This window comes from Branchiostoma lanceolatum, chromosome 1 (genome assembly GCF_035083965.1).
Source record: "Branchiostoma lanceolatum isolate klBraLanc5 chromosome 1, klBraLanc5.hap2, whole genome shotgun sequence".
Taxonomy (NCBI): domain Eukaryota; kingdom Metazoa; phylum Chordata; class Leptocardii; order Amphioxiformes; family Branchiostomatidae; genus Branchiostoma; species Branchiostoma lanceolatum.
The window spans coordinates 11,275,801-11,303,575 of NC_089722.1; the positions used below are offsets into that span (position 1 = coordinate 11,275,801).

Below are 27,775 nucleotides of genomic sequence, written 5' to 3' on the forward strand. Positions count from 1 at the left end.
GCTGGTGGTACGTGCTACTGGTGGTAGACACGCGTTCAGCCCCAAACCCGTCCTCTTTTGAGCTCTGTATTGTGCCTACAGCCGTCACAGCTTGGAAAAAATGCTCAATGGTCGTCGTTCGGGACGACTGTGATCTTTTGAGTGTGTATCAGACAAAAGAACAAAGTCGATAGAAAGATAAAAATAACCAATAGTCTACAGCACCAGCTGGTGAAATAACCAATGGAAGATATTCTACTGAAAACGACGATGTCAAATGATTGTGATGGAAGTGTTAACGTTAGATAGAAGAAGTGTGTCTTTCTACAGCGTCCTTTCCTGACGCTCGGCTACCTATTTGGGGACCCCAATAACCGCCACTCGCACTAGTCGTGTAGGGAAACTAACGCACCAGCATATCCTCCAATATATAGTTGGTGGGTAAAGTTAGGCACACTGGACCGTCCAGGAAGGCCATTCAGTACCAAGGACAATCACATGTAATGAATAACGTTACCATATTTGGTTGCAACTACAGCATCACGAAGAAATCATAGTATGTCCTCATCAACTATGCAAAAGGACTTGGTTTGCACATAGCAATGTTTATGTTTACTTTCATAACTTTTGTCAAGTTTACAGAAGGGTAACGTACCGGTAATACATGGGGGTCTGCATGGGTGGTCCCGACGCTTTGCGCTGATACGCTAAAATCAAGGAAGGTAACGTTAATTACGCAAAATTTGTTCGCCTCGCTACGAATTACGTGCATATGGCGGCTTTCTCTACTGATTAAGATAGGTTCCCTACACCTTTTAGATACAGAAAAAAGCATACAGACCCGCATACATGTGCAACCATTTTCTGTGTTTACGTTATGGAGATGACGTCACCATCCAAGATGGCGGAATAGGAGTGCTAGACTCCTCCTCGTCTCCAAGATTCGGGCCGTTTTTTCGGTTCAGCTCGTGCAGTCGGCCCCGTATCAACACCAAGAGTAAAAGGTGAGGTGCTGAAGACTTAACCGGCCGCCGAAAACCCAAATCTTTCCTCTATCGTGTGTTATTTGTGACCATATAAAAGATAAGTTACTTTCTTCAAAGTTTGACGAGGATAATTTCACTGCGCTGTATAGGGGTGCGATCACTATTAATCTATGCCATCTTTTGGGCTGTATTTCATCAGTTTTTAAAAGTCTCATATGGGGACTGCATGTCCAATTCGATGCCTTTTAACGTTAAAATTCCTCTCGTTGCAGCATAGCCCCCCTCCCCTAAGACCATGGCGCCAAGGAGAAAAAGCACAGTTCGCGCAATCTCTGAAGAAGATGTGGTCACCATGCCGACATTACGAGAACTTCTCGACAACCAGAAGAAGGAGTTTACCAGTCTCATGGAGCTACAGAAGAGGAACTTTACATCCCATATTGAGACGGTTATGGACACGACCAACAGGAGGATAGATGACCTTGTCCGCAAGGTTCAGGCAGCCAAGGGAAGCCTGCAGTACTCACAGAGGGAGATAGGGGGTGTCAAATCATCATCCCAAGAACAGGAGCAGAGAATCAAAGAAATTGAGTCACAAATCGCACAACTCAGATCAGATATACCCACTGACCCAACGAGAGATGGCCAATCGAACAGCCAGTCCCATAGAAATGGCCACTCTGACAGCCAATCCCACAGAGATGACCACTCCGACAGCCAATCCCATAGAGATGACCAGTCGGACAGCCAATCCCAAAGAGATGACCAGTCAGACAGCCAGTCCCAAAGAGATGACCAGTCAGACAGCCAATCTCATAGAGATGACCACTCGGACAGCCAGTCCCATAGAAATGACCACTTGGACAGCCAATCCCATAGAGATGACCAGTCGGACAGCCAGTCCCATATAGATGACCACTCAGACAGCCAATCCTGCAGTAGCAGCTATTCATTGCCTTCACCGAGAAGGTCATCAAGTTATGATATTGATAATTGTAGTGATTTAGAGGATTTTGAATTAGAGGTCGCTGAGGAATTTGATAGGAATCAGGATTATAGCCAGGTGGTTTATGATGATGAGAGTGATGATCCGAGTGATAATCAGATGGATAATGTCTATGATAATGAGAGTGAAGATGGTTCTGATGTGGAGAAAAAAAATGAAAATGACATTTGGCAACTTCCCGTCAAGGGACCAGATGGAAGCACCATCTTCATAAGAATCCACAAGGTATGTTGATGAAGGTTATAGGAAAGTTGAAGATAACAAGAAATGATTAGTCATATGTAATTAGTTATATATTTTTTATGTTGTTTGTTATTTGTATGATTTAGTTATATGAAAATTACTCAAGCAACTGGATAGATTTTGTAAACAATTTGTCTTAACCCCTGTCCTGCGAGATGGCTATATTATATACTAGTAGGCTGTATGTGGGTCCTGTATATGTGCGGTTTGGGGGTATTTTTCAGCTGAACTCATCACACTGCAGCAAAACGCACCGAATACGGAAGTAACAATGCCACCGCACCGCAGAAAAAGTCAAGGGAAAATGACCTGATTAAAAAATCAAATTAATGAAATAGATTGCATAAAGAACTTCAGCAGGACAAGGGTTAAATGCCCTCAATTGAACAGTCCTATACTTGTCTTCAACGCATTTATATATAAATATATATATATATATATATATATATATATATATATATATATATATATATATATATATATATATATATATATATATATATATATATATATACATACATACATACATACATACATACATACATACATACATACATACATACATACATACATACATACATACATACATACATATATATAAATTAGTAGTTTCAGTTAGATACCTGTTGGAAGTCAGATTTTCCTCTGTCACTGATGAAGATAATGGATGAAATCTGAAACATCTGACAATTTTTAAAACATATCCAGTTGCTTGTATAATTCTTGTATAGTGTATAAATCAACAATGTATTTTCCAGTATCACAGCATACTGGTAGATGGACCATGTCACTTGTTTATTGTGGAAGGTTTGGAGTTGGATAGGCAGTCACATCAACCATATCATAGACATTGCTTCTCCATACCTGTCTCTATACCTGTGGACTTAGCAATGCCTATGCCATCTATGTAATCAAGGGATTTGAGGCTGTAAAAGGGAATGTAGGGTTCAAGATATGACGATATAATAACGTACATAAAAAGGTAAAAGTGTGCTATCAGGAAAGGGTGCTGTCAGATTTCCTACCGTGGCTACAGAGCACAGACTCGGTGGGTAATGTAGACTGGTGATGGACATACTTGTGATGGGAGGGTGATGTGTGTTCTTGGATTATGTTACATTGTGGGCCATGTGTACTCATGTGTGTTGTCTTTCAGGATGCCACAGTGGATGAGGTGATCAGCCAGATAAGCAAGAGGAAAAGCATACGTATGGAGCAGCTGTGTGTCATGTACACAACGGACAAGCTGGAGTATGGCCAGGGCAAACGTCTATCTGACTACCACATTGAAGACATGTACACCCTTCATTACACTGTAAGTGGAGCAAAGCCTCCTTTGTTCAAGCAGAGATGTCCCAGTCCACAGGAACAGCAGGAAGCTGACAAGACCACCAATGGTTCTGATATGGATGAGGACAGCAACATTTGGCAACTTACCGCCAAGTTAAATGACACAAATGCTCATCATATAAGGATCAAAAAGGTGCCTATTACCATACAATTCAGATCGTGTGTAGATGACTGTATGATGATTGCATACTGATAGACTGCTGTTCTCCAAGCAAAGGTTTTGATTGGGGGGCTAGTAGTGGCCACGATTGAAAATGGTGGCCATTACTAGTCCCTCGATCAAAGCCTCTCCTTGGAGGGAAATAAACTGCTGATGTAGAATTTAGAATCTTACGTCCACACCACACCACTGTTGTACATCTACGTCATGAAACGACAATTCCTATAGATACAAATGGCCTGTGTTCTCAGAAATAAGTGGATTTGACCAAGAACATAAATGTCCTTGGTTTGACAACCTTGTTTGGTGCCAGTTCTGCAAATTAGAAATTTATAAGCAGTGAAGAAATGCAATAATTCATAATTCTGACACATATCTCAGGTGGTGATGAATATCATAAGATACAAATCATGCATATCAGGACATGATATGACACCATTTATTAGTTATCAATATTCTATAATTCTTGGTAATATGATGGACAGGTGAGGCTATCACATAAATAACATGTTTCCAAAAGCCATAACAGTTCATTACATTGGGTTGGCACACTAATGTGGTCACTGAATTCTAGTTACCTTCACCAAGAAGGTTATGTTTTCAGGAATGTTCTTGCGTGTATCTGTGAACACGATAATCAAGAATACCTGGGTGAATTATCTTTATATTTTGAGTGTGATTAGGTCTTGATGAGAACTCAAAATGAATTGGACCCACTACCAGCTTGCTATGGTACTGCAGTGGAACTTCTGGTCTGGTTTTCATATCTTTTTCTTGATGTTGTGAGGTCATCTATGATTCATACTGTCTGTTCTTGCAGGATGCCACAGTAGATGAACTGATTGAGAAGATCAGTGACAGGATCAAGGTACCCATCGAGTCACAGTCTATCATTTTCACGACCAAACGGCTGGAGTATGGGCAGGGGAAACAGCTGTCGGACTACGGCATTCAGGACAAGTCCACCATGTTTGTTGTCCTGCGTCTGGAAGTGCCTTCTTTAGACAGCCTCGCATCACCCACTGATCTCTGGCAACTTTCTATCAAGGACAACACTGGATTTACATATCATATCAGGATCCACAAGGTATTTATTGCTTTGCATGAAATGTTGATTGACTATGTGAATGTACAGTATATTGATATTGATAATGTCGAAGACTGAACAATAATTGGAGGTCTATAAGGCCTAAGAAAAAAAATGTTGTCTTTCTGGTCACGGTTCTGAAAAGATTAGGATTGGTTGGTAGGGATTGTTTTCTTCTTTTGTTTTAGATGTCCGGCCTATAATAACAGATAATGTGATATGTTAGTGGTATGTGGCCCAATAGAGAGTTATATTATGCAGAACGCCCTTAACCTCCTTGTATTATATAACAAATGTTACTGCACCTCTACTTGCTCAGCCCTACACCAGTGCCACCAAAGTGCTGTGGACATGGTCTCCACAATGTTATGTCATGCCAGTTGGCCATGATGTATATTCATGTGTCCCTTTTTTGCAGGATACCATTGTGGACAAACTGATAGATAAGATCAGTGAGGCCAACGGTTCTCCCCGTGAGCGCATGACTTTCGTGTACAAGAGGAACCAAAAGTCGTGTAAGTTGGAGTATGGAAAGAGGAAACGTCTGACCGACTATGGTATTCAAGACAAGTCCACCATCGAAATCATCTTCCGCACCAGAGTGACAGCTTCAGAGAGCCAGGCCTCACCCCCGGCACACGTGAAGGTAAAGCAGGAGGAAGATGTCAAGACCTCTGATGCCTCTGAGAGCAGCAACATCTGGCAACTTACTGTTTGCCACCTCAGTGGACGAAAGGATAATATAATAATCCACAAGGTATTTATCACTCATGCGTAAACTGAACTGACCTTGCATGTTCTTCTTCATCTACTGAATTGAAGCTTGGAAGGTATATGGTAAGAGGCGTGAAAATAAGACAGTATCAGATCCCCGAAGGTCAAAGAGCAGTATTTGGTGACCTCCTTCTCAATTCATTACAGTACCTGAGCTAAGCAGTGTCTGTGGGTCTATTTCTAGATGACTCGACTCATGTTAGCCAGGAGATTCCAAAGAAGTGAGGATACTGTAATTTAATTTATCTTTACAGTAGCAAAATTTCATGGTGTAAGGAAAATAGACATTTTCACTGAACTTTAAGTTCACGGTGGTGGTAAGTGATTTACAGACGGGATGTGTGAAGAAATCATGAATGATAACACTTTTTTTTTCATGGTGATGATAAGTTCACGGTACAAGAGGTAACAGTGAAAACAGTGAACATAAAGTTACAGTGAAAGAAACAAGAATTACAATATGATTAACTTGAAGGGGTTTTGCTCTTCTTGCAGGATGCCACCGTGGACAGACTGATGGATAAGATCAGTGAGAGGAGCGGTATTCCTACGGTACAGATGCGTAACATCCTGTACAGGGGACAGAAACTGTACCAGGGGAGACGTCTGTCCGACTACCCTCTTAAAAACAACTCTACCCTATTTCTGGGTCTGCGTCTGTGAGGAAATCCTCATCCAAAACCCACCTAACTTAGACTGCTTCAGTCATGTTTATATCATGGTTGCACAGTATGTGACAGTGCTTATAGCAGATGTTGTTATAACACAACTTTTCTTTCATGATGTTGTTGTACTTAGAGAGCGTCTGTCAGTCAAACATAAAACTGCCAAGATGCCATATTTATGTTGTAGCAAATATAGATATGTAGTCTTAGTGTTTTTGCGGTCTGATTTGAGCATAGAACAGTGACACTATTGGCAATGTTACACAGAAATTGGACTTTCCTGATTTGATAGCAGTGTTTTCTCCTTCGACTTTTGGATGCAAGGCACATCAGGCCAGTAAATAGTCTTGTAACTGTTCTTTTATCATCCCTTCTTAGTGTAAGTACTAGTAACATAGTGGGAAAAGACTAACTGTGATGGTTCAGAACAAAAGTAGAAGCTCCTAACAAATATCATCATATATAAACATGCATGTTTTTTTTACTTCTTTAAGTAACTATTATAGCCATTTATTCCGTGCCACATACACATGAAAGAGTAGGGTATTGCTCTGTAGTAGTAGTCTTCCATAACTGATGATAAATATGGCTAAATGGCCTCTTTGTTTGCCAGGCTTTGTTTAATTTGTTTGGGAAACAAGATAGCAACAGAACACCTGACATGCTTTTTGGAGTGATATTTTTCTGAGAGTGAATGTAATGAGACAGCAATTGTATGGATTTACTTTGCTCTGTTCAAACGCTATTATCTTCATAGTCTCCTCAGTGTTGGTCACCTCCTTTATTACCTACTCACCACTTACATCTACGAATAAACTAGCTCAGGAGGATTGGGCTTCTAACAGAAAAATATTTTCAGAGTATCCACCTATTTGGCCTTTTCAGCACTTTCGCGAGCAAACTCGTCATAGTCCCATCTATAATGGTGATAATTGTTGAGAACATCATGGTCAAAGGCATTAGCCTCTTCCGGCCGGATAAGGAGTGAGAACAGGGCACTCAGCACCTGTATGGAAGACAATATTTTGAGACTAGTGTTAAGCCTGAAAACATACAAGTGAGCCAAATATGTCAACCTGAACTTTACACTCTACACACCAATTGATGAATGAGTAGACCATGATTTTATACATTGCTGGGTTAAAGCAATTACATGTACTACATGTACTACTAACCTGTTCAATGGTTCCACCTGCCACCCACTCATCTTCACTCAGGAAGCGGAGACACACCTGTCCACACGTCTGACTCACGTTCAGGTGGTAGATGGGCGTTAGAAAGTGGACCTGGTATACATGTAGTTGTAAGAAAACATAAATCCTTCTCTATGGGCAGAGTGCTATTGATTTGATATTTATGATACTGCTATTTGCCTAAGAGTCAGTTTGCAGCTACACAGATGCAGGCTATGTTTTATAGTTCATCTGCATAGCTGCAAATACTTACCTCTTTTGTGATTGAAAATATGAATTTGAAGGAAGTGTATGACGGGTCAAACATGATACATGTAAACATATATGTACCACTCATTTACTGACTTTATCATGTACAAGAGATACAACAGTGCATTAAACACGTTATCATACAAAAGGTACTAGTACTAGAAAGTTAAAGTAGGGGAGAAAGCCATATTTCAAAACGTGACATGATTTATTCTCTATGTTATGTATGGATACCATGAACATAATTCATTCTCCAGGTTTGTGATCTTGAATTGTTGAAAAATTGCTGGTAGTACTTACCACAGGAGGTCCAAGTGGGTAATTCTCACTAGAAGGTCAGTCAAGAAATACAAGCAGATATTCGATGAAATTTTGCTTTCATTCAGTGTGAAGAGAATTATGTTGTGTACTACATTGTACAGCAATTCAGCAAACTTCTTGTCACTACAAATGTAGTAATATGTCATTATTATGACAAAATGCTGGAAAGTGTCAACTAGCTGCCATTGTAGATTGTGGGAGTAACTGCAAGTACAAATCTCATTTACTTGTTCCATCCTAAGTCAGTGTGTCAGAAGAATCATGATTTTTATTGATATGTAGACCTTAACTTAGGAAAGACACAAAAAGGATACGGAAGAAGTATGCGAATCTTGAACTTGCCACCTGTTGATGAAGATAAACAATTTGGGTCAGCGTTGAAGGCTTTTAGGCTTTCATCCTAACCATTAATTTTTGATTATGCTGTCCATAAACCCCAAAACAAACTCTTCCAAAAATAAGATATTCTTGGCAAATTAGTATAAAGTTTCTGTTTTCTTAAAGTCTGACCCTTATAAAGAGAATCCTCAGGTCCAGGGATGACAGCCTCCCACTCATGCAGGCTGTCTGAAGGCAGCGACACCTGGATACCGAGAGGAGGGGACTTCCTCAGAGCTGCAAGCTCCTTCTGTACCCTGTATGTGGGTGCACCATGGTTAAAACGTCTGTCTGAAACTAAGAAGTTACCTTCAGGAATACATTCATGACTTCAATGTTACATTTCGTCGTTCCCATAAACATGAATAAACAATGCATAATAAATGCTGCTGTTAGAAACGGACACTTTCAGGTTGAGGTTTATTGTTACATCAGCTCACCTGGATGCAAATTGCTTCTCCATAATCCACAAATATACAACTTTGCCTTCGAACGGTCCCTGTTCAGATCTGCTAGAGATACTGGGGATTTCAGAAAGGTCGAATTCCTCCACAGTTCAGTAAAGGCTTGGTATGCTGTGAGTCACGCAGGTAAGGGAACACTTTCACTTTAAAATGCTGGGGGTGCGAGAATAACAGAGTATAAACAAACCCTAGTTATGCCTATGTAGGGTCCCTTGGGGTAAAGTGTGGTACAGACACTGCAAGCACAGGCACTGTCAATCAGACCAAAACACTACAGGTTCAGGATTGCGAGATTACATCTCTGTGAACTCGGGCTGTTATGTGGGCCATGTTCTCTCTGTACAAGAATGGACTCGGCTGACTGTGAAGGTATACGTGTTATTTGACTTGTGAAACCAACGAAACTAAAAACACTGGACTTCTGGGAACGGTGTTGGTCGATCATACCATCTAGCTTTAGGGGAACGTTGCACATTGTTGCCAAAGAAAACGTTATCGAATTGATATTGGCGACCAAATAGTCTTACTCCGGTCCATGTGACTCATAGAATTGCTTATAGGAATTGTCTTGCGCAAACGAAAAACACCGCCAACGGCGAACTTCCATCTCTTTCACTGTCGTTGGTACCCCCGTAATTACGTGGCCGGATGCCCAGAGCTGTGATAAACTTTGGAAAGCCCCGAACACCTCATAGTCACACCGAAACTGAGCTAGGGAACTCTAGATTTGCCATCTGCTGAGTTTTTCTTCCCGTCACCTGCGACATGGAGGAGGGCAGCGACATATGGCAACTTTTCGTCAAGGGCCTCGGGGGAAAAACAACTATTATAAGGATCCACCAGGTATCTATTTCTTCAAATCATACGTACATTGATTACACGCTAGTCCATTTCTACTGCTACTTAGGCCTGACTAGTATTACTTCATCAGACAGTTTCCCTCTTTCCAGAAAACAGCTCTTTGGAAAGATACTGCAGACCGAATGTTCATCATATAGAAAGCACGAGGCGTCGCGCGGGAGGCGCGACAATTCTAGGGGACGTCCGGGGACATGCTCCCGGGACAATTTTGAAGTCTTTATCTCTGAAAGGGTTTCAGGTTAATTCTTCGGGGGGCGACCGTCCCCGTGCATTTTCAGCCTCAAATCACTACTCCGTTCAACCGTCTCCGAGGCCCATGTGCCTAGGCCTTCGAACGTCAAATTTGCAACCTTGCCTTCGACTGATCATCCGTGAACAGATCTGTAAGAAAAACTGGGAATTTCAAAAACAAGTCAAATTTCTATTAAAGCAGTTCAGTAACTCCTTGGTAACGGCTTTGCTATGGTGCCCCCGGCGAATAGAGGTAATGCAGAAAGGTCGAAGGCAGTTCAGTAACGGCTTTGTACGCTATGCGTCACGTAGGTGAGAGGCGCTTTCACTTTTGATGAAGGCTGGGGGTGCGAGTGTCAGTGTGATTTGACTTGTGAAACTAAAAACACCGGATGTCTGGGAAAGTGTTGGTCGATCGTACCATCTAGCGCTAGGGAGAGGTTGCGCACTGTTGCAACGAATAATAATAAGTTGATGAAGACTTTTGAATAAAAGGTCGAAACCGGTAAATCGTTGTGTCTCAGCCGTCATCCTTCTGACACCCATTCAACTAATAATAAGTTAATTGCAAGTTCTTACCCGTAGGCTAATTGCAAGTACATGAAACACGGAAGGACGGACAGACAACTGGTAGCAATATAGCATGTGACTATTCTAGTTCAAATACTAAAACCCAATTCTTACTTGGGTTTGACTTCTTTTTTCGAGACAGTGGAAGACGAATGCTCCCACTTTTTCTGTAATGTATGGGTTTTGTGATGTTAACAGGAGAGTAGTTTTCTTTTGGTCTGTAAACATGGAGAAGTTTGGATGGAATTTGGTGGCCTTTCTTTCTTAATCGAAGAAGGGGCAGCTTGAAATAAAATGTGTTTCGTCTTCCACCGTGTTTGACATGCAGTATTTACAAGTTCTTTCGCACACAGGTAACTTTAATAATGTTATTGACATGTTGGCCACTAAATTGTTTCACTCTAGTCCAATAAGTCCATGCTAGAATTACTAAAGAATTGTGATGAACAAAAAAATAGCATCTTCCGCTTTCTGTCGTTGGTGCCCCCGTATCCAGACTTGTGATAAACATTGGAAGCCCCGAACAGCTGTCATAAGACTGAGCTAGTGGACTCAAGATTTGCCACTTTCCCATTTGATGAGTTTTTCTTTCCGATGTCTGCCAAATGGAAGGGAGTTTCGATATCTGGCACTTTTTGTCAATCGGGGGGGGGGGGGCATTATAAGGATCCGCAAAGTTCTTCATACCTTGAGTGAGTAGATTGAGTACAAATAGTATGATTATGGTTGAAAGTGTTTGATATGCATCATGACTCATATACTTTTCTTGCAGGAGGCTACAGTTGATGAAATGATGGAAAAGATCAGCAAGATGAACGCGATACCTGCTGATAAGCAGCGTATCCTGTACACGACCAAGCAACTGGAGTACGGTGCGGGGAAACATCTCTCCGACTACAATATGCAAAATGAGTCCACAATGTTTGTTGTGCTGCGGCTGCCTGGAGGCAGCAGTTGCAAAAGCGCCCGAGGCAGTAGCACCGGCGACAACAACACCTGGAACCGCAACCCCGGGGGCAACAACACCGAGGGAAACAACACCGAAGGCAACGACATCGAAGGCAACGACAACGAAGACAGTGACACCGAAGGCAGCGACACCGAAGGCAGCGACTCCGAAGGCAGCGACACCGAAGGCAGCGACACCGAAGGCAGCGACACCGAAGGCAGCGACACCGAAGGCAGCAACACCGGGGGAAACAACACCGGGAGAAATATCACCACGTCATCTCCACGGAAAGTGCTTGACGAGGACGTGGAGACCACTGAGGCTCCTGACATGATCAGCTGGGAGGATGACCCCAACACTCCCCGCGCCAAGATGTCCTGTGGACACGCCATCACGCCAGAGACACTCACCACCTACTGCGAGAGTCTTCTGAGGTAAACTGCGGTCATTGACAATCATCTAATATATATTTCAAAATGATTAGAAAAGTAAGACCTGTCATAGCAGTTACAAAGTAGTATTCAAACAGCTATTGGGGTAACCGTCTCAGTACATCTGGCCAATTTTCCATTGCACTGAGAAGAGGCAGGTGGACAACGTTACGATCTTTTCTCCCACCTGGGGTCATCAGGTGCTTAGTGATTCAAGTGTTTCTGGCCTATGTTTTAGTGCTGGGAAGTACATCTTCAAGTGTCCCTACATCAGTCCAACTGGAGAGTATTGTGGGAAGGAGTGGTCCTATCTGGAGGTCCGTCGTCTTGCTGTCCTCACCGCAGATGAAAAGAAGCAGTTCGAGACCAAGATCTCTGACAACTACCTCCGCAAGGGGATGGGCATCCAGGAGTGCCCCAAGTGTCACTCCATGTGCGAACGGGTCGACAAGAAAGACAAGCGCGTGGTGTGTCCGCTGTGTTCGGCCAGGGATGGGGTAGAGTACCACTTCTGCTGGTTCTGCCTGCACGAGTGGATCGGAATCGGTATCGACAAGTGCGACAACGACGACTGTAGTGGTGAAGACAAACGTCTGAAGATCCTCCGCGACTGCAAGAGGAAGGCCATCGTAGGCGTGGCTGGGTGTCCCGCCATCAGGGCCTGCCTGGAGTGCGGTATGCTCATCGAACACGACAGGGCCTGCAAGCACATGGTACGATTTCCTAGTCATACACGATCTAGACAATGCCCTAAATAGTACTAGTTTACAACAGTATGTTCCTGTTTGTGAAAGTTTATAAGAACAACAAAACCAACATTCTCTCCCCATGTCATTAACGTTACATCCATTCAAGACGTTTTATCTGGGAAAAAAATAAAGGCGTAATAACTGAAATCATTCTACAAGTAAAATGGATTACAATCTTGTGACCTTTGGAGTTTCATGTACAACATTTAATGCACCCACAACTACACAGCTCTGCGGAAACTGTCATGTCACCCGACATCATGTCTGCTATTTTCTCCATTACTAGGTCTGCACATGTGGCCAGAAGTTCTGCTTCATCTGCTTGAAGCCTGCGGTGGAAGGGCGCTACCAGTGCGGCATGTACAATAGCCCGTGTGAGGTCGCCGACGTGCAGACCACCATCCCAGGGGACAACTGAGGAGGGCTGCCCGCAGAAGAGATCTGACCGGTAGTCTTACCATGTAACCTTGCCTTCATGGCATTAGAGCTTCACCAGACTGCTAGACCTTTATTTGATGAAAAAGAGTAGAATAGATAAAGACATAGAAAGCGTACACGGCGTGCTGCTCTCTAAACAGCAAACTCTTTTGTCAAACTATACACTCTGTATGGCCAATGTTTGTAATTTTTCAGCACATAAATGTGTACACCATGCAGAATCGCATTCAACTTAGCTCAGCATGCTGATAGTGTTAATTATAATAAGGAAAAAACACAAGTGTAAAGTTCCTAGATCATGCATCTCATGGCATGTATGCGCCAGTAAAGCTATCGTGGGAACAATGCAGCAGTCAGATTATCTTATTAGAAGACGCAATAGAAAAACTTTTCCCGTGTTAGCTATGGAGGCTTCTTACAATGTTGGTTATTATCAACCGAGGAGATGGATACATGTACTACCAACACTTTATTTCATTCTAAAGTCTAATGAAATCTAAGGATTACATAGGGTCTATCAAAACAAACTTTGTAATTCTGTAATTGATTAGGGTTTTACATGGAATGCTGGAGGTCGATGGTAGAGGGGCTGTGGCATTTACCTGGGTGATTGTTCGTAGTGTTAGCTTGTCCTGATGTGTTCTATAATGGTGATTTCAAAATGCAATAACCAGTGGTGCCTAAAATGCTTGAGGTGAAATTGTTCTTAAGATCTTAACAGTTGATAATGTGTTGAAAGATATTTTTATTTCTCATGCATGTTTCTTTCTTTGCTGTGATTAGAAAATCAAAACAAACTACACTGTAGTGTGTTTCTTATTTCAAAGGTGCAACTTTCCATGTAGCTGAGTCACTGAACTGGGGTGCCTATTTTAGTAATGATCTCTACTTGTGGCTATTTTTCACTACAGCATGTTACATATAAAAAAGTAAATTTCTTAATCCGAGTGGATGGTTTCAGCACCAGGGACAGGTCATAACAACCACTGTAGATCTAAATTATTTTCTTTTTGCAGGAACTTAATTTTCAGGTTAGGATTTCATGTTATGTTTGCAGTAGAACTTTTTCAAGATTTACAGTATGACATTGTCCAGAAGGCTGCTAGGGTGCCCTAATTCACATGTACACAAGACTCAAATCACCGAGATTTGAACAAAAAGCTGTTAACCTCTCAACTCCTTTGTTTCTTTTGCCAAGAAATGCACACATAAAAAATCTTGAAGACAAAATTATCATTATATAGTTATCCTGTTCATAAACCAATCATCAGTACAGAAGATATAACCTCCTCAGTAATAATCTCACTGCCAGAGGTCTATAAAAGAAACCTTGCTTCATGTACAATGTCAAGCAGAAAAATAACGACTCATTTGTTGGACCTGAAATAGGGCAAATTGTCTAGACTGTGTTTGTTCTGCAGCTAAATTTACCTTCAAGTTACTTATTTCCTAATCCTCATCTTGACGGTCCATTCAACAGAAAAGTAAAACCCATCATAAGGTCAGACAGTTTTAGCCAGTAAATTGAAAATCAAACTGTAAACTACTTAAACATTTAGTAAGCAGTATGTTGTTTATACAGTACAAAGGAAAAACGCTTCAAACTCAAACTAATATCTGCTTTCTATTTAGCATTTCTAGCACTGTCGCAAGCAAACTTGTCATACTGTCGTCTGAAATGGTGGTAGTCGTTGAGAACAGCATGGTCAAAGGCATTGTCCTCTTCTGGTCGGATAAGGAGAGAGAACAGGGCACTCACCACCTGTATGGAAGACAGTTACAAGTCAAGCGGTGGGCATAAAATAGTCCTACTCCTGGGTTAAAACAAGGCAATCAGAGGGCAGACTTCCTTACCCAAACAGCCCAAACTGCTTTGTTGTAACCTTTCCAGTCCCACAGTAAAAATAGCATCACCATGGATGTATGTCAATGCTTCGTTGTGTACATCACAGACACACACAGACTCCAATGAAAATTGCCATGCTGGCTGATTTGAGCTTTTCATGAATGAACAAAGATTCAAACAAATAGGCTGAATAAAAGTTCTAAAGGGGAACTAGAATGGCAACATTTTCGGGAAAATGCAGGATATTCCCCTCCCATTACCATGAAGTCTCTGCATAAATTATGCAAAGGAGGTCGGCATTAGCATAATTTATATACAGGTGTGTTCACCTCTCCTAAAGGTACCTACATCTGAAATATGACAATCGTAGCCTTTACGGTGAGGGATATGCATAAATTATGCAAACGAGGCCCTCATTAGCATAATTTATGGCCAGGTTTTATGACCCTTCCTAATGGTACCTACATCTCAAATATGACATCCGTAGCTTTCACGGTAAGGGAAATACAAGTTTATGCCTAAATTATGCAAATGAGGTCCACATTAGCATAATTTATGGCCAGGTGTAGTCGCCTTTCCTAAAGGTACCTACAACTCAAATATGACATCCATAGCTTTTACGGTAAGGAAAATTCAAGTTTATGGATAAATTATGCAAATGAGGTCCTCATTAGCACAATTTATGGCCAGGTTTCCTGACCTTTCCTAAAGGTACCTACATCTCATATATGACATCCGTAGCTTTTACGGTAAGGAATATACAAGTTTATGCATTAATTATGCAAATGAGGTCCGCATTAGCATAATTTTTGGCCAGGTGTGTTCACCTTTCCTAAAGGTACCTACATCTCAAATATGACATCTGCAGCTTTTACGGTAAGGGAAATACAAGTTTATGCATAAATTATGCAAATTAGGTCCTCATTACCATAATTTATGTCCAGGTGCATTCACCTTTCCTAAAGGTACCTACATCTTAAAGATGACATCCGCAGCTTTTACGGTAAGGCAAATATAAGTTTATGCATAAATTATGCAAATGAGGTCCTCATTAGCATAATTCATGGCCAGGTGTGTTCACCTTTCCTGAAGGTACCTACATCTCAAATATGACATCTGCAGCTTTTACGGTAACGGAAGTACACATTTCTGCATAAATTATGCAAATGAGGTCCTCATTACCATAATTTATGTCCAGGTGCATTCACCTTTCCTAAAGGTACCTACATTTCAAAGATGACATCCACAGCTTTTATGGTAAGGGAAATACAAGTTTATGCATAGATTATGCAAATAAGGTACTCATTAGCATAATTTATTGTCAGGTGTATTCACCTTTCGTACAGGTACCTACATTTCAAATATAACATCCGTACATTGTAATATAAGGTACATATAACTTTCTGCAATACCATTAGTAGAGCTACCACCGCGCATCTACTTGGTTTTTGGCAGAAGAAGAAGAAGAAGAAAGAAGAAGAAAGAAGAAGAAGAAGAACAGGCAAGCAAAAACAATATATCCCCCTTCCCACTGGAAGGGGAATATAACTATGCAGCCACAGATGTCTTACTGAGTGACAGATGACTGCGGAGAGATAGATGTTGGTTAGCTGAGGAATGAGTCCCCTCTACTTTACAAAGATTCAAACAAACAAACAAACAGACACACACATGCACAGACATGCCCAAAAGAATAAGTATTCTTTGGGGCATGTCTGTGCATGTGTGTGTCTGTTTACCCTGAGGGGAAACAATGCCAGAACTTTGACTTGAAATTCTGTAAGAATAGCAAATGAGTAGACTACAATTTCATGTTAAACCATTAAAAAGTTAGTGTGGTTACTAACCTGTTCAATGGTTCCACCTGCCACCCACTCATCTTCACTCAGGAAGCGGAGACACACCTGTCCACACGTCTGACTCACGTTCAGGTGGTAGATGGGCGTTAGAAAGTGGACCTAACACATGAAAAGAAAGAAATAAGAAACCCCGGGTCAAAACATTGATCTGTGAAGAATTGTAGAATTCAAAATCAAAAATGTAACATAGCATTATTTTGGTCTGTGATTTAAAATACATGTACCCAGTAGTTCAAAATGTGTGATAATACTTACAACTGGGGGTGCAAGGGGGTAGTTCTCCCTGGATGGTCAGTCAAGGATCATAAGCAGATACATAAAGCATAGTATACAATAAAATGCATTTTAAAGATAATTGCAGCAAAATATCTTACAAAGGCACAGTAACCTATAGTGTCTTGCTGCCTAAAGAATTCTGTATCATTGACATGACTGTGTCCCATTCTGATGTACTAATGAACAAAGAAAAGCTTACTAGTACCTCAGAAATACCTGCCACTGCAAGAACAATAAACACAAACATTCAAGGACATTAGTCTATAGAATGTCTTTGGTGCAATCAATGGACAATCATTTTACGTTTTGATGAGAGAACAAAATAATAACAAAAGCAACACTTGACTTGTGTGCTCAGGATGTAACACTTTAACAACTTGTATGACAGCAATTATACTTCTGTTCGTTCATTTGTTTGTTTGTTTGTTCGTTCGTTCGTTCAGACTCTTGTAGTAAGTAGTGGCACATACTGTGACATAGGGCAGCAACTTCCCTTGATGTTACACTAGCAGGGTATATTCTTACAGGGAGGGGTTGCTAGCCCTTTTCCTTTAACTTGCTCAAGGCCCCTCTTTAAACACTGGACCCCCATTTTACGTCTCTTCCGAAAGGCAAGTGCAGCCCCAACTGAGATGGCCTTCCAATGATTGAACCATAGTTACCAGCTAATTGCTACCAGTTGAGCAACAGGGACATCCTGCTGATTAGCATTGTCATTAGCACAGACACAAAAAGGATACGGAAGAAGTATGCGGATCTTGAACTTCCCACCTGTTGTGAAGAAAAAAAAATGCTTTTGACTTATAGATGTACGTGTATGCAATCAGTGCTTAAAGCAAAAATTAACATGTCACTTCAATGTTATAGAATATAAAACTTTTACCCATCACCCCACACTTCTGTCCCTGCAAAGGGGCCTTTTTACAGTGACAGGTCAATACTGAGTGATTTGAGTACGAATATCATAACTATACACCTGAGCACAGGTAATTAACACTACCATAAAATTCCTATTTACATACGCACCCCTACTAACATACGCACCCCCGATTTGGGGATGATTGCGGGCCTGACTCAGTGAGTTGAAACGTTCAGGGGAAAAACCCTCCTAACATACGCACCCCCTCTCCAGCATTTCGGTTACACCAAAAAAGTAATTACTCAAACAACTGGATATGATTTTGGAAACGGTCAGACGTTTCAAGTAGCATCCACTACTTTTCGTCAGTGACTGTGAGCAAGATCAGTTGGACAGCAGGTTTATAACCACGAACTATGAATTGATATGCAAATAAGGAGAAGACAAATTTTTAGATAGTCCAATAGAAAGCAAATTAGACACCTCAAGACAAGGTTGAAGTAAAAGGGGACAATAGCTCCTATTGTTTTAATATAGGAGCTAAAGCTGGTTTGCCCCCAAGGCTATGTCCCAAGTGCCAGACAGTTCCACCCTTAGCCCTCCTTTCCTGTTGAGGGTTGGATTGTACTATATCCTCTCATATATTGCCTCCCTTACTACACGTTCGAACCAGCGGGGTTCACGGTCAAGGATAACAGTGGATTCGAGTCTAATCTTCATCGACGAGTTAAGAGGTTGACATGATCATCCTTCCGATGATGTTTACCGACTTAAAGGGTTACTGAGAAAATGTTTCTGGGTAGAAAATATCAAACAATTTAAATATATGTACTATTTATTCTTTATTACTGATTGATTGTGTGGTAGCATTCCACACTTCATTTGCATGAAGATGTACCATACTCTCATGCTGATATGCGATTTTTCCGAGGAAGAACCCCTCCTAACGTACGCACCCCGACTTTGGTGTCGGCCTGGAGCACCTGCTTGCAACTTGAAAAGTTTAAAAAGTGCGTACGCAAATAGGGATTTTACGGTATATTGATATAGATACACATACAAGAGAACTCCAAGGCGAGATGACTTTACCAGATTGATGAAGAGACAGAGTTTGTCTCAAAAGCTCCCCAGAGTAGCAAAGTCTTTTGTTGTGTGTAGTGTTTAAATATTTGTCAAGAGTACGTATATATAGTTAACGTTACGAAATCTGACCCTTATAAAGAGAATCGTCAGGTCCAGGGATGACAGCCTCCCACTCATGCAGGCTGTCTGAAGGCAGCGACACCTGGATACCCAGAGGACGGGACTTCCTCAGAGCTGCTAGCTCCTTCTGTACCCTGTTCATGTAGGTGGAGGCAAGTAAATTTCATGGATGACATTAGCATACACAATGACACATTGATTTTTGCCTGATATTGAAAAAACAAATTCCCCTACAGAGATGGTTAACAAAAGAAAGTACCGAAAGAAAACGGTTACACACCTATGTTCCGAACGCCCTATGTTCCGAACGCCCTATGTTCCGAACGCCCTATGTTCCGAGCGCCCTATGTTCCGAACGTAGGTCGTTCGGATTGCAGCGCTATTTGCGGTTCATCTAAATGTGGCCCGTGAACTTGAAACAGTGATTAGGATACTCTGGGACATAGAGTACCTAATGCAAGTGTCAATTTGTACGGGCCGGATCTAATAAACGAGCCGCGGGGGGTTTTACCCTTCAAGAGCAAGTAGGAAAGGGGACTTATAAAGGCTTGCTGGACGGATTGCAGCGCTATTTGCTGTTCATCAAAATGAGGCCCGTGAACTTGAGAGAGTGATTAGGACACTCTGGGACATAGAGTACCTAATGCAAGTGTCAAATTGTACGGGCCGGATTTAATGTGTCCTAATCACTTTTTGAAGTTCACGGGCCACATTTAGATGAACAGCAAATAGCGCTGCAATCCGTTGAGCAAGCCTATATAATGTCCTTGGTTCGGATAACAAGCTAGAAGCTAGTTGAGTATTAAAAGTTTACTTCCTCTGCACACGGCCTTAAAGTGAAAACTTGTTAAGTTCTGCAGACTCCAAATCTAATGTGAGATATTTAGAAGATGTGTCTTCCAATACAAAAAAGATTTTCCCTGTCGCAAAGTTTCTGCAAGCCGGACATTATGTAGCCTAACTTATTTATTAAAAATCTTAATAGATATCCTTGGTGTTCTTGGCAATTTTTTATTGTTTTAGCTCCTGTTCAATCAAGAAGGTTGGTTCAATTCACTGCTTAGGAGACCAGTATTGTATAGTACAATGTGTCATTGTTACTTGTATTAAAAAGTGTAACCGCTCTGATCACAAAGACAACAGCATCACAATGACAAGGTCTGGAATGAAAACGTCTTCGTGACCGACCCGTGCACATGGTTTTATTTGTATGCAACTAGGAATTTCCCTATCAATGACATCATTGTGATGCGTGGACTGCGGCTATCTGATTCACAAGAGTTCTGAAGAGCCGACAAAGGCGGTTGGGGAAGTCACAGCCCCCAGGAAGACACCCTTTGACTCTTCCAGTTGAACAAAAGGCCATAAAAATCTTCAATGAAATTTGTATTCGACAGAGAGAAACATTATTTGACCACTCCAGAGAAGGTACACAAGTGACAAGTTTCGAGTCAGGCTTTCCTAACGTTACTTGATATTTTATAGAGATATTTCGGCAAAATCAAACTGCAACCAACCTGGATGCAAACTGCTTCTCCATCGATCACAGTCTTGTCTTCAAAGTGGACTTGAACAAATCAGGAAGAGAAGTAAAACGAAATGGGTTGCAGGATGAAAATTCTACTCTACTCTACTCTAGGATGAGTTCAGACATGTCAGAATGATGGCAGAACGTTGTTTTTGTGTGCACGTGGACACTTTTACTTTTGGCATGGGAGGTTATACTAAAACAATATATATTTTTGTTGTTAATAAAATGTAACGTTATCAACCTTACATTCAACTAAGTATATGTTACATACACTCTTTGGACTACAACAATTTTCATTCACTGAAGCAAGGTGTAAGATTTTCAAACATACAGTTTACGTTTTATCCCCTTCATGAAAAGTGGACTAGCTGGGAAGCCCGCCAACATGTGAAACTCATTATAATAGGGAAAATCCGTTAAATATGGGCTTGTGGTACTATGCGGGTTGTGCCATAATTACAAATGATTACAAATAAGTTTGCAGTTATGAACTGTTTTTGATGCTACAAAACTGACGTTAGATTTTGTAACCAGCTTTCTTAATTTTATCTTTAAAAAGGAAATAACTTGATGACTCAACTTAACTGTCATGTTGTAAATTACTTTACGTTGTATGGTTTCCCCTATTTCTCCATGCCCTTGGTATCCCCGTCTCCACACCTCCAGATTTGATATGACTTGGACAGTCCCTTCCATCACACGGTCACAACACTGAACGGTCAATGGTTCTCACGGAGTTTCAGACTATCTTAATCTTACTTTTCCTTTCCGTTACCTGCAATATGGATGGTCCTGACATCTGGCAAATTTTTGTTAGGGGCATTAAAGGGAATACAACTGTCATACGAATCCACAAGGTAACATTTTACTTATTTCTTGCTTATTTACGTTATTTCAAATCACAACGTGAGGCATGTGGGAGGAAATTTGTATTAGCCTGTTATACCGATACGTTTAGTCCCCCTTTCGTGTTTCGAATCGCTATAGGCAGCTAACGTCACGTTAACCGTGACACCGATCACTTTAAAATCGTATCGTAAAAAGTTTAGTCCAAGATCGCAGCAAGATCTAGCAAATTATACCAAGGAGGTTATATATTATACAGTAATCTTCATGCCTGGCTGTGTTTCCCGCCAAATCTCACCACGTACGTTAGGTGGCCCCAGCTGCCAACTACTGTGCCGGTTACAAATGACACAAGCTCGAGGGACAGGAATCCTCAAAAACAAAGCATCCTCGTTCACCAGGACCCTTCCGCTCTACGTTACATCGCTCGCGGAAAAGGCCCTGGTAACACGGGATGGCATCCATGGTTATTGCAGGTCGACGAGACTTGCTGATGAATAATTAATAAGCTAACCCTTATTTGGGACAAACGGCAGTTGTAGCTCATAAATAGTTAATGAGCTAACCCTTATTTGGGACAAACGGCAGTTGTAGCTCATGAATAATTAATGAGCTATCCGTAACACGTAACCTGATTGGTTGATAGCTTCCCAGCGTTCTTTGCGCGCTTGCTTCCGATGAGAGGAAGCAAACGGGTTTTAACCCCTCTGATTGGCTGAAGCTGTTTTGGTGGCGATATCGTAATAACCATGGATGCCATCCCGTGTTACCAGGGCCTTTTCCGCGAGCGATGTAACGTAGAGCGGAAGGGTCCTGGTGAACGAGGATGAAACAAAGTAGCACAGTATCTTTGCTGTATCCTGTCACAGGATACAGCAAAGATACTGTGCTACTTTGTTTTTGAAAAGTGGGAACGTTGGGCTGACCCAAGGAAGTTATATAGGAGGTTCTATATAAGATCATATAACCTTCTCCTTGGCTGACCTAATGAGCTCCAAGCAAAGGCAACTTTCTTCGGGAGTGCGGACAAAAATCGGGGCATATGGTAATAAGGTCACTTCAATGATCTTCACTCTGCTTGGAGAGTAGGGCTGGGGTAATCTCCAAGGAGATCTACACCGGTGCCAAAATAGTATAAGCTTATACGATTTTGGCACCGGTGTAGATCTGCTCGGAGATTAGGGCCCTGGGCTGGGGAGGAGCGCCAAGACAGCGAAGGGCCCTTGGGAATAATCTCCAAGCAGATGTTACACGTTCAGGGCGTTTTGCACAACTTTTCTTGGTGGTTTATTCTAGGTGGTCTTCTAGGTGGTCTTCAATATCAAACAGAATTTTCATATTCAGGTGTCTCTTCTTCCAGGATGCAATGGTGGATGAGTTGATCAAGAAGATCAGTGCGAAGAACAACATACCACCAGAGACCCAGCGCATCCTGTACACGACCAAGCAGCTGGAGTATGGCGTGGGGAAATATCTCTCTGACTACCAGATGCAAAATGAGTCCACCCTGTTTGTTGTCCTGCGACTGCCTGGAGGCAGCAGTACACCACGGAAACAGCTGGACGAGGACGTGGAGACGACAGATGCACCTGACATGATCAGCTGGGAGGATGACCCCAACACTCCCCGCGCCAAGATGTCCTGCGGGCACGCCATCACGCCAGAGACACTCACCACCTACTGCGAGAGTCTTCTGAGGTAAACACAATGTTTCAAACAAACAAAACTGCTGTCATCTAGAGTCAATCCATTGCTGTCTCCAGCATTAAATTTTTGTCCATCCCGCTCATTGTCTAGGAATCTCTGTTGTTGATTTTTGCTGTTAAATTTGTCGTTTTAAGATTACGAAAAATTTTGCATGTTTTTTCATCACTTTCACATATGAAGTTCAGATTTTTTTGAAGGACTTGAAGGTCCAACGGAATGAAGTTTTTGTCCATCCTAACAAGCAAATTACGCACACGACAGGGCCTGCAAGCACATGGTATGATACCGAGGAGTGATGATACTTGTTGTTAAAATGGTTTTTGCCTTGCCTGACTTTAGGACTGGTTTACACCTATCTGTGCAAATTTCCATTCTTGGACAGGATGGGTCCTGGAGACCTTCTCCCTGCTGCCTAATCCTATAGGCTGTAACCAATACAGATTTGGTGCAAAACTACTTCAATAGAGAAAAGGTTGAGTAAATGGAAAGAAGGTGGTTTAGGTACCAGTAATGTTGCAAACTAAGCAAATCTGTATGCACCTATTTTTGCATCCCAGCCACCTTGCCAATCAAATGAAACTTTGTTGACACACCCATGGGAAGCAACTGTGGGTCTGAAGCTTTTGATGTTATCTCATATAGCATTTGTCCCTTTACCAAACAGAATGTTTTCTGCCAATGTTTCAGTGCTGGGAAGTACATCTTCAAGTGTCCCTACATCAGTCCAACTACAGAGTATTGTGGGAAGGAATGGTCTTATCTTGAGGTCCGTCGTCTTGCCGTCCTCTCCCTGGATGAAAAGAAGCAGTTCGAGATCAAGATCTCTGACAACTACCTCCGCAAGGGGATGGGCATCCAGGAGTGCCCCAAGTGTCACTCCATGTGCGAACGGGTCGACAAGAAAGACAAGCGCGTGGTGTGTCCGCTGTGTTCGGCCTCGGATGGGGCTGAGTTCCATTTCTGCTGGTACTGCCTGCACGAGTGGGTCGGGAGAAGCGTCGACAAGTGCAACAATGCAGACTGCAATGGGGAGGACAAGCGTCTGAAGATCCTCCGCGACTGCAACAGGAAGGCCATCGTGGGCGTGGCTGGGTGTCCTGCCGTCAGGGCGTGTCTGAAGTGCGGCATGCTCATCGAACACGACAGGGCCTGCAAGCACATGGTAGGCATGTCACACCATTTTTATTGGTAAGATATAACTTGCTGAAATTGTTGCCAAAGTACAGATCAGATTCTTCCGCTTAATATGCTTTTTATCCTGTCAAAATCGGACAAAGTTGAAATTTTTCAGAGTTTTTCAAAGTTGAAAAGTTGGACGTTTTCATTAGAAGATACTTATCTATTGGCCCTATGGGAATGATTGACCTCAACATGGCACCAGAAATTACCACAAGTCCACAGTTATTTACATGCTTTTTAATGTAACTCTTAAACACTTTGACCAATATTGTTCAGATTTTCAGCATTTAAAGATAATATAACTGGACAGACTGTCATCTTTTACTTTTGACCTATATTCAGTATCTTATCTTAATTAGCCCTAATTAACCCTAACTAATTTATTCATCCACAATAGTGCCAATCAATTAACATACATTTCTAAACATGCTGAAAACTGAAGAAGGAACTAGATGTTCTGACTATCTTGTTGTTGAACAGATCATTATGAGAATAATGTATTTTTGCAGTCTTGGCTAATTGCAAGATATGCAAATGAGGGTAATTATCCTCAACAGGATGAACTGAACTGATCCTCAAATACACATGTACAACCAGTTGTTTTACTTATCCTTATTTGCACTACCTATTCCCTAAAACAACTTTCAACTGTTAACCTACATTACATGTTGACTTAAGTACAGGAATTTTTACAACAGGAGCAATAATAGATCTATATGAAGATGTGTTAATTGGAAATGAACTAATGAGCCATATATAGTAAAAGGCATACATTGTTAATGATGTACACTGATATTGGCTGCTACATGAACTCACTGATGTTGTAAGCTTGATGAAACAGGTTCCTAACAATGTCTATACTTTAAAAAAATTAATATTCCAATGCTTAATTAGCTAAATATGTTAATTAACATCATGATCAATCAGAATGATAATAGTATGGTGCTATTATAAGTATCAATACCTATGTTACCCATTCTACTAAGATCTCTGATTGCTACATATAATAAGTTACCTACAGTACAGCAGACTTACAACTTACTTTCTGGCTAGTACATTATCAGTAATTAATTTAGTGTTCAAGTTTTTCTCCTGAAGTAGCTTCTCCCCTTGAAAATTTGAATTAGGAAATTGAATTTTCGTCACCAAACACTTGATCTGATGTTTGTGTAATCTTCAACTTGTTCAAGTTTGCTTGAAGGCAGCCCACGTTCTCTGCACAGCTGTACCAGATATGCCACCTTTGTATCCACTGGAAAATCAAAAAAGGACCGATCTGAATGAAGATCATACAACTGTGACAAATTCGGACTGTATGATCGTAACGCTAGTGTATATACACAACAGAATTACGACAGTGGAAAATTGTTTGCTGCGTCCAAAGTATGCCATACCATCGGATATGAATGGTATATTACATTCAGCATAAAATATATGACCATTCTACGGTTAAATAGCGCAGGATTTATGACAATAAGTTCAATTTCGAGCACATACAAAGTGCGCGATCTCACGCCCCCCTCCCCCGTCACGTATGCGCACACAGCGCACGTCATTTTTCGGGCTGTCGAAAAAAACTCTCAAAATGTATCGCTAAACCCACAAGCCAAACTCGCCTAAATAGAAACTAAAACTACACCATGGTTACCACAATATATCTATATTTGCGACAGTATAGGGACAAAATTGCTAAGTTCAAGAAAAATAGCGAAAATATCCACTTACGCCCGGAGGTTTCTGCTATTTCGCCCATAACTCCCGCCGAGAATGGCGTACAAACTTTGTCCCACCACTGGCGTGAACCTTGATCTCTGCCCTTTCACCTGAAAGCATTCCTAGAGTTCTGTGTGCTACACCGGCTTGTGGCTTTTGAGTTGGAAATGGGACTTCCGCCGGGCGGGCCTCAAAATCGCGTGCCGCGTTCGCGGCGTCAAAACGGGGCGGTTTTTCGCCTGCATCTCCAACTTAAATGATTTTTAGCTCCTTGTTCGATTGAAATTTTTAACTAAAAACATAGTAGCATGATAGCAAATCATCCATTGATTCTTGACAACAATTTTCAGTGGCTTAATGCATACGGATGATTTTTAAGATTTTTGTAAAAACATTTACTGCCTCGCGCGCCGCCGCGTTCTAATGCGGAGACGCGGAGGTTTGACATGCCTACACATGGTATGATACTGATGATACTTGTATTTTGTAACATTGTTGTCTTTTAAATGGTTCTTGCATTGCCTGACTATGCACCTATCTGTGTATGATTATTTAGAATCATAAAAGGTGTTGTCTTCACTTTCACCATCATACTGGCTTTGTAACTTACATTTATGTAACAGGAATGTAACAGCTTTTTCTTCTTACAGGTCTACAGGGGTACAATGACAAAATTAATTTTGTACAGAAATTGCAATACAACCTGGAGACACAAGGAATCCTTAGTACAACTCCACTTGCTGCTTTATGTAACCACCTATCAAAGTTGACTCTTTGTCTGATATCTCCCCTGTATCCAGGCCTGCATCTGTGGCCAGAAGTTCTGCTTCATTTGCCTCAAGCCCACAGAGGAAGGGCGCTACCAGTGCGGCACGTACAACAGTCCGTGTGAGGTCGCCGACGTGCAGACAACCATCCCCGGGGACGACTGAGATGACCGAGGAACACAGCTCTCTTACGTTATTGTTACACGTGTCTCCAGCTGAAGAGAGATACTTCAACCAAAGTTTTATCGAAAATATATGTCACTATTAAACATCTTATAGATCTGTAACTTCTTTGGTGCATGTTCCATCCCTAAATGAAAACCTGAAGATGGTTTGCAAAGATACACAAATAAAGTACTGTGGCATTTGCCTTTGATGTTGTTAAGTTTGATCTGTTGGTACCAATACGTCTCTATTTTAGTCATTTAGCATTTTTATCTTTGAGTTTTATTCTGCTCACATTATTGTATCGTAATCATAGGAACTGGGAAGATATGATGTAACAGCTTAACAAGTATATCACCTGTTGACTAGTTTCAAACTTGTAACTGCCATTATAAAAAGGACCTAGGCTGATTTTAAGTCCTAAGTTATAGCGAACTTGGTCATTCTGGGACCGTCATGCAATGTGTATTTCCTGTGAATGTGCCATTTTCACTGTCATTAAATTATCAAACCGGCCTGCAATGGCATGTTTATTGAACTACGTCTTCATGTTTAAGATGTATTTTACTAGCCCATGTAAAACCCGAAAGCCTCCGCTGTCTTGGGCATTATGTAGTGTACCTGTGAGGAGTGGATAGGGAAGCTCAGAGCGTGGTTCTACTGAGTAAGTTTTTACAACACACTGAAGTGGTGATAGGCGGATGGTGTTTTGTTCCAGCTCGCTAGATGGCACTAGTGTT

General features: G+C 41.5%; 3 protein-coding genes and 1 long non-coding RNA gene across 8 annotated transcripts; 2 read left to right on the forward strand and 2 right to left on the reverse strand.

Moving 5' to 3' along the window:
- The first annotated feature begins 1,683 nt into the window (after positions 1 to 1,683).
- LOC136434096 (uncharacterized) lies at positions 1,684 to 6,910 on the forward strand. The gene is made up of 5 exons (XM_066426836.1): positions 1,684 to 2,196; positions 3,371 to 3,697; positions 4,545 to 4,811; positions 5,230 to 5,568; positions 6,081 to 6,910. The coding sequence occupies exons 1-5, from the start codon at positions 2,071 to 2,073 to the stop codon at positions 6,246 to 6,248; spliced, it is 1,227 nt and encodes a 408-aa protein (XP_066282933.1). The 5' UTR covers positions 1,684 to 2,070; the 3' UTR covers positions 6,249 to 6,910.
- LOC136434108 (ubiquitin-conjugating enzyme E2 D4-like) lies at positions 5,808 to 20,723 on the reverse strand. 3 transcript variants are annotated; one of them, XM_066426873.1, is made up of 6 exons: positions 20,645 to 20,715; positions 8,524 to 8,648; positions 8,328 to 8,358; positions 7,993 to 8,020; positions 7,426 to 7,536; positions 5,808 to 7,256 (listed from the first exon to the last, which is right to left on the reverse strand). In XM_066426873.1, exons 1-6 carry the CDS (start codon positions 20,665 to 20,667, stop codon positions 7,119 to 7,121), a joined length of 456 nt encoding a protein of 151 aa, XP_066282970.1. In that variant the 5' UTR covers positions 20,668 to 20,715; the 3' UTR covers positions 5,808 to 7,118. The 3 variants fall into 3 exon arrangements, with proteins under 3 accessions (XP_066282970.1, XP_066282978.1, XP_066282960.1); XM_066426881.1 differs by lacking the exon at positions 20,645 to 20,715 and adding an exon at positions 8,832 to 9,192; XM_066426863.1 differs by lacking the exons at positions 5,808 to 7,256; positions 7,426 to 7,536; positions 7,993 to 8,020; positions 8,328 to 8,358; positions 8,524 to 8,648 and adding exons at positions 14,249 to 14,846; positions 16,778 to 16,888; positions 17,045 to 17,072; positions 17,806 to 17,836; positions 19,137 to 19,261 and having other exon boundaries at positions 20,645 to 20,723.
- Positions 9,494 to 27,551, forward strand: LOC136434080 (uncharacterized). 3 transcript variants are annotated; one of them, XM_066426807.1, is made up of 4 exons: positions 9,494 to 9,698; positions 11,290 to 11,900; positions 12,136 to 12,610; positions 12,933 to 13,884. In XM_066426807.1, exons 1-4 carry the CDS (start codon positions 9,621 to 9,623, stop codon positions 13,062 to 13,064), a joined length of 1,296 nt encoding a protein of 431 aa, XP_066282904.1. In that variant the 5' UTR covers positions 9,494 to 9,620; the 3' UTR covers positions 13,065 to 13,884. The 3 variants fall into 3 exon arrangements, with proteins under 3 accessions (XP_066282904.1, XP_066282912.1, XP_066282921.1); XM_066426815.1 differs by lacking the exon at positions 12,933 to 13,884 and adding an exon at positions 26,904 to 27,551 and having other exon boundaries at positions 9,501 to 9,698; XM_066426824.1 differs by lacking the exons at positions 9,494 to 9,698; positions 11,290 to 11,900; positions 12,136 to 12,610; positions 12,933 to 13,884 and adding exons at positions 21,325 to 21,515; positions 22,865 to 23,202; positions 23,899 to 24,373; positions 26,904 to 27,551.
- LOC136434123 (uncharacterized) lies at positions 24,608 to 26,834 on the reverse strand. The gene is made up of 2 exons (XR_010755704.1): positions 26,116 to 26,834; positions 24,608 to 25,642 (listed from the first exon to the last, which is right to left on the reverse strand). It is a non-coding gene; the product is annotated as an uncharacterized lncRNA (long non-coding RNA).
- Positions 27,552 to 27,775: the final 224 nt, after the last annotated feature.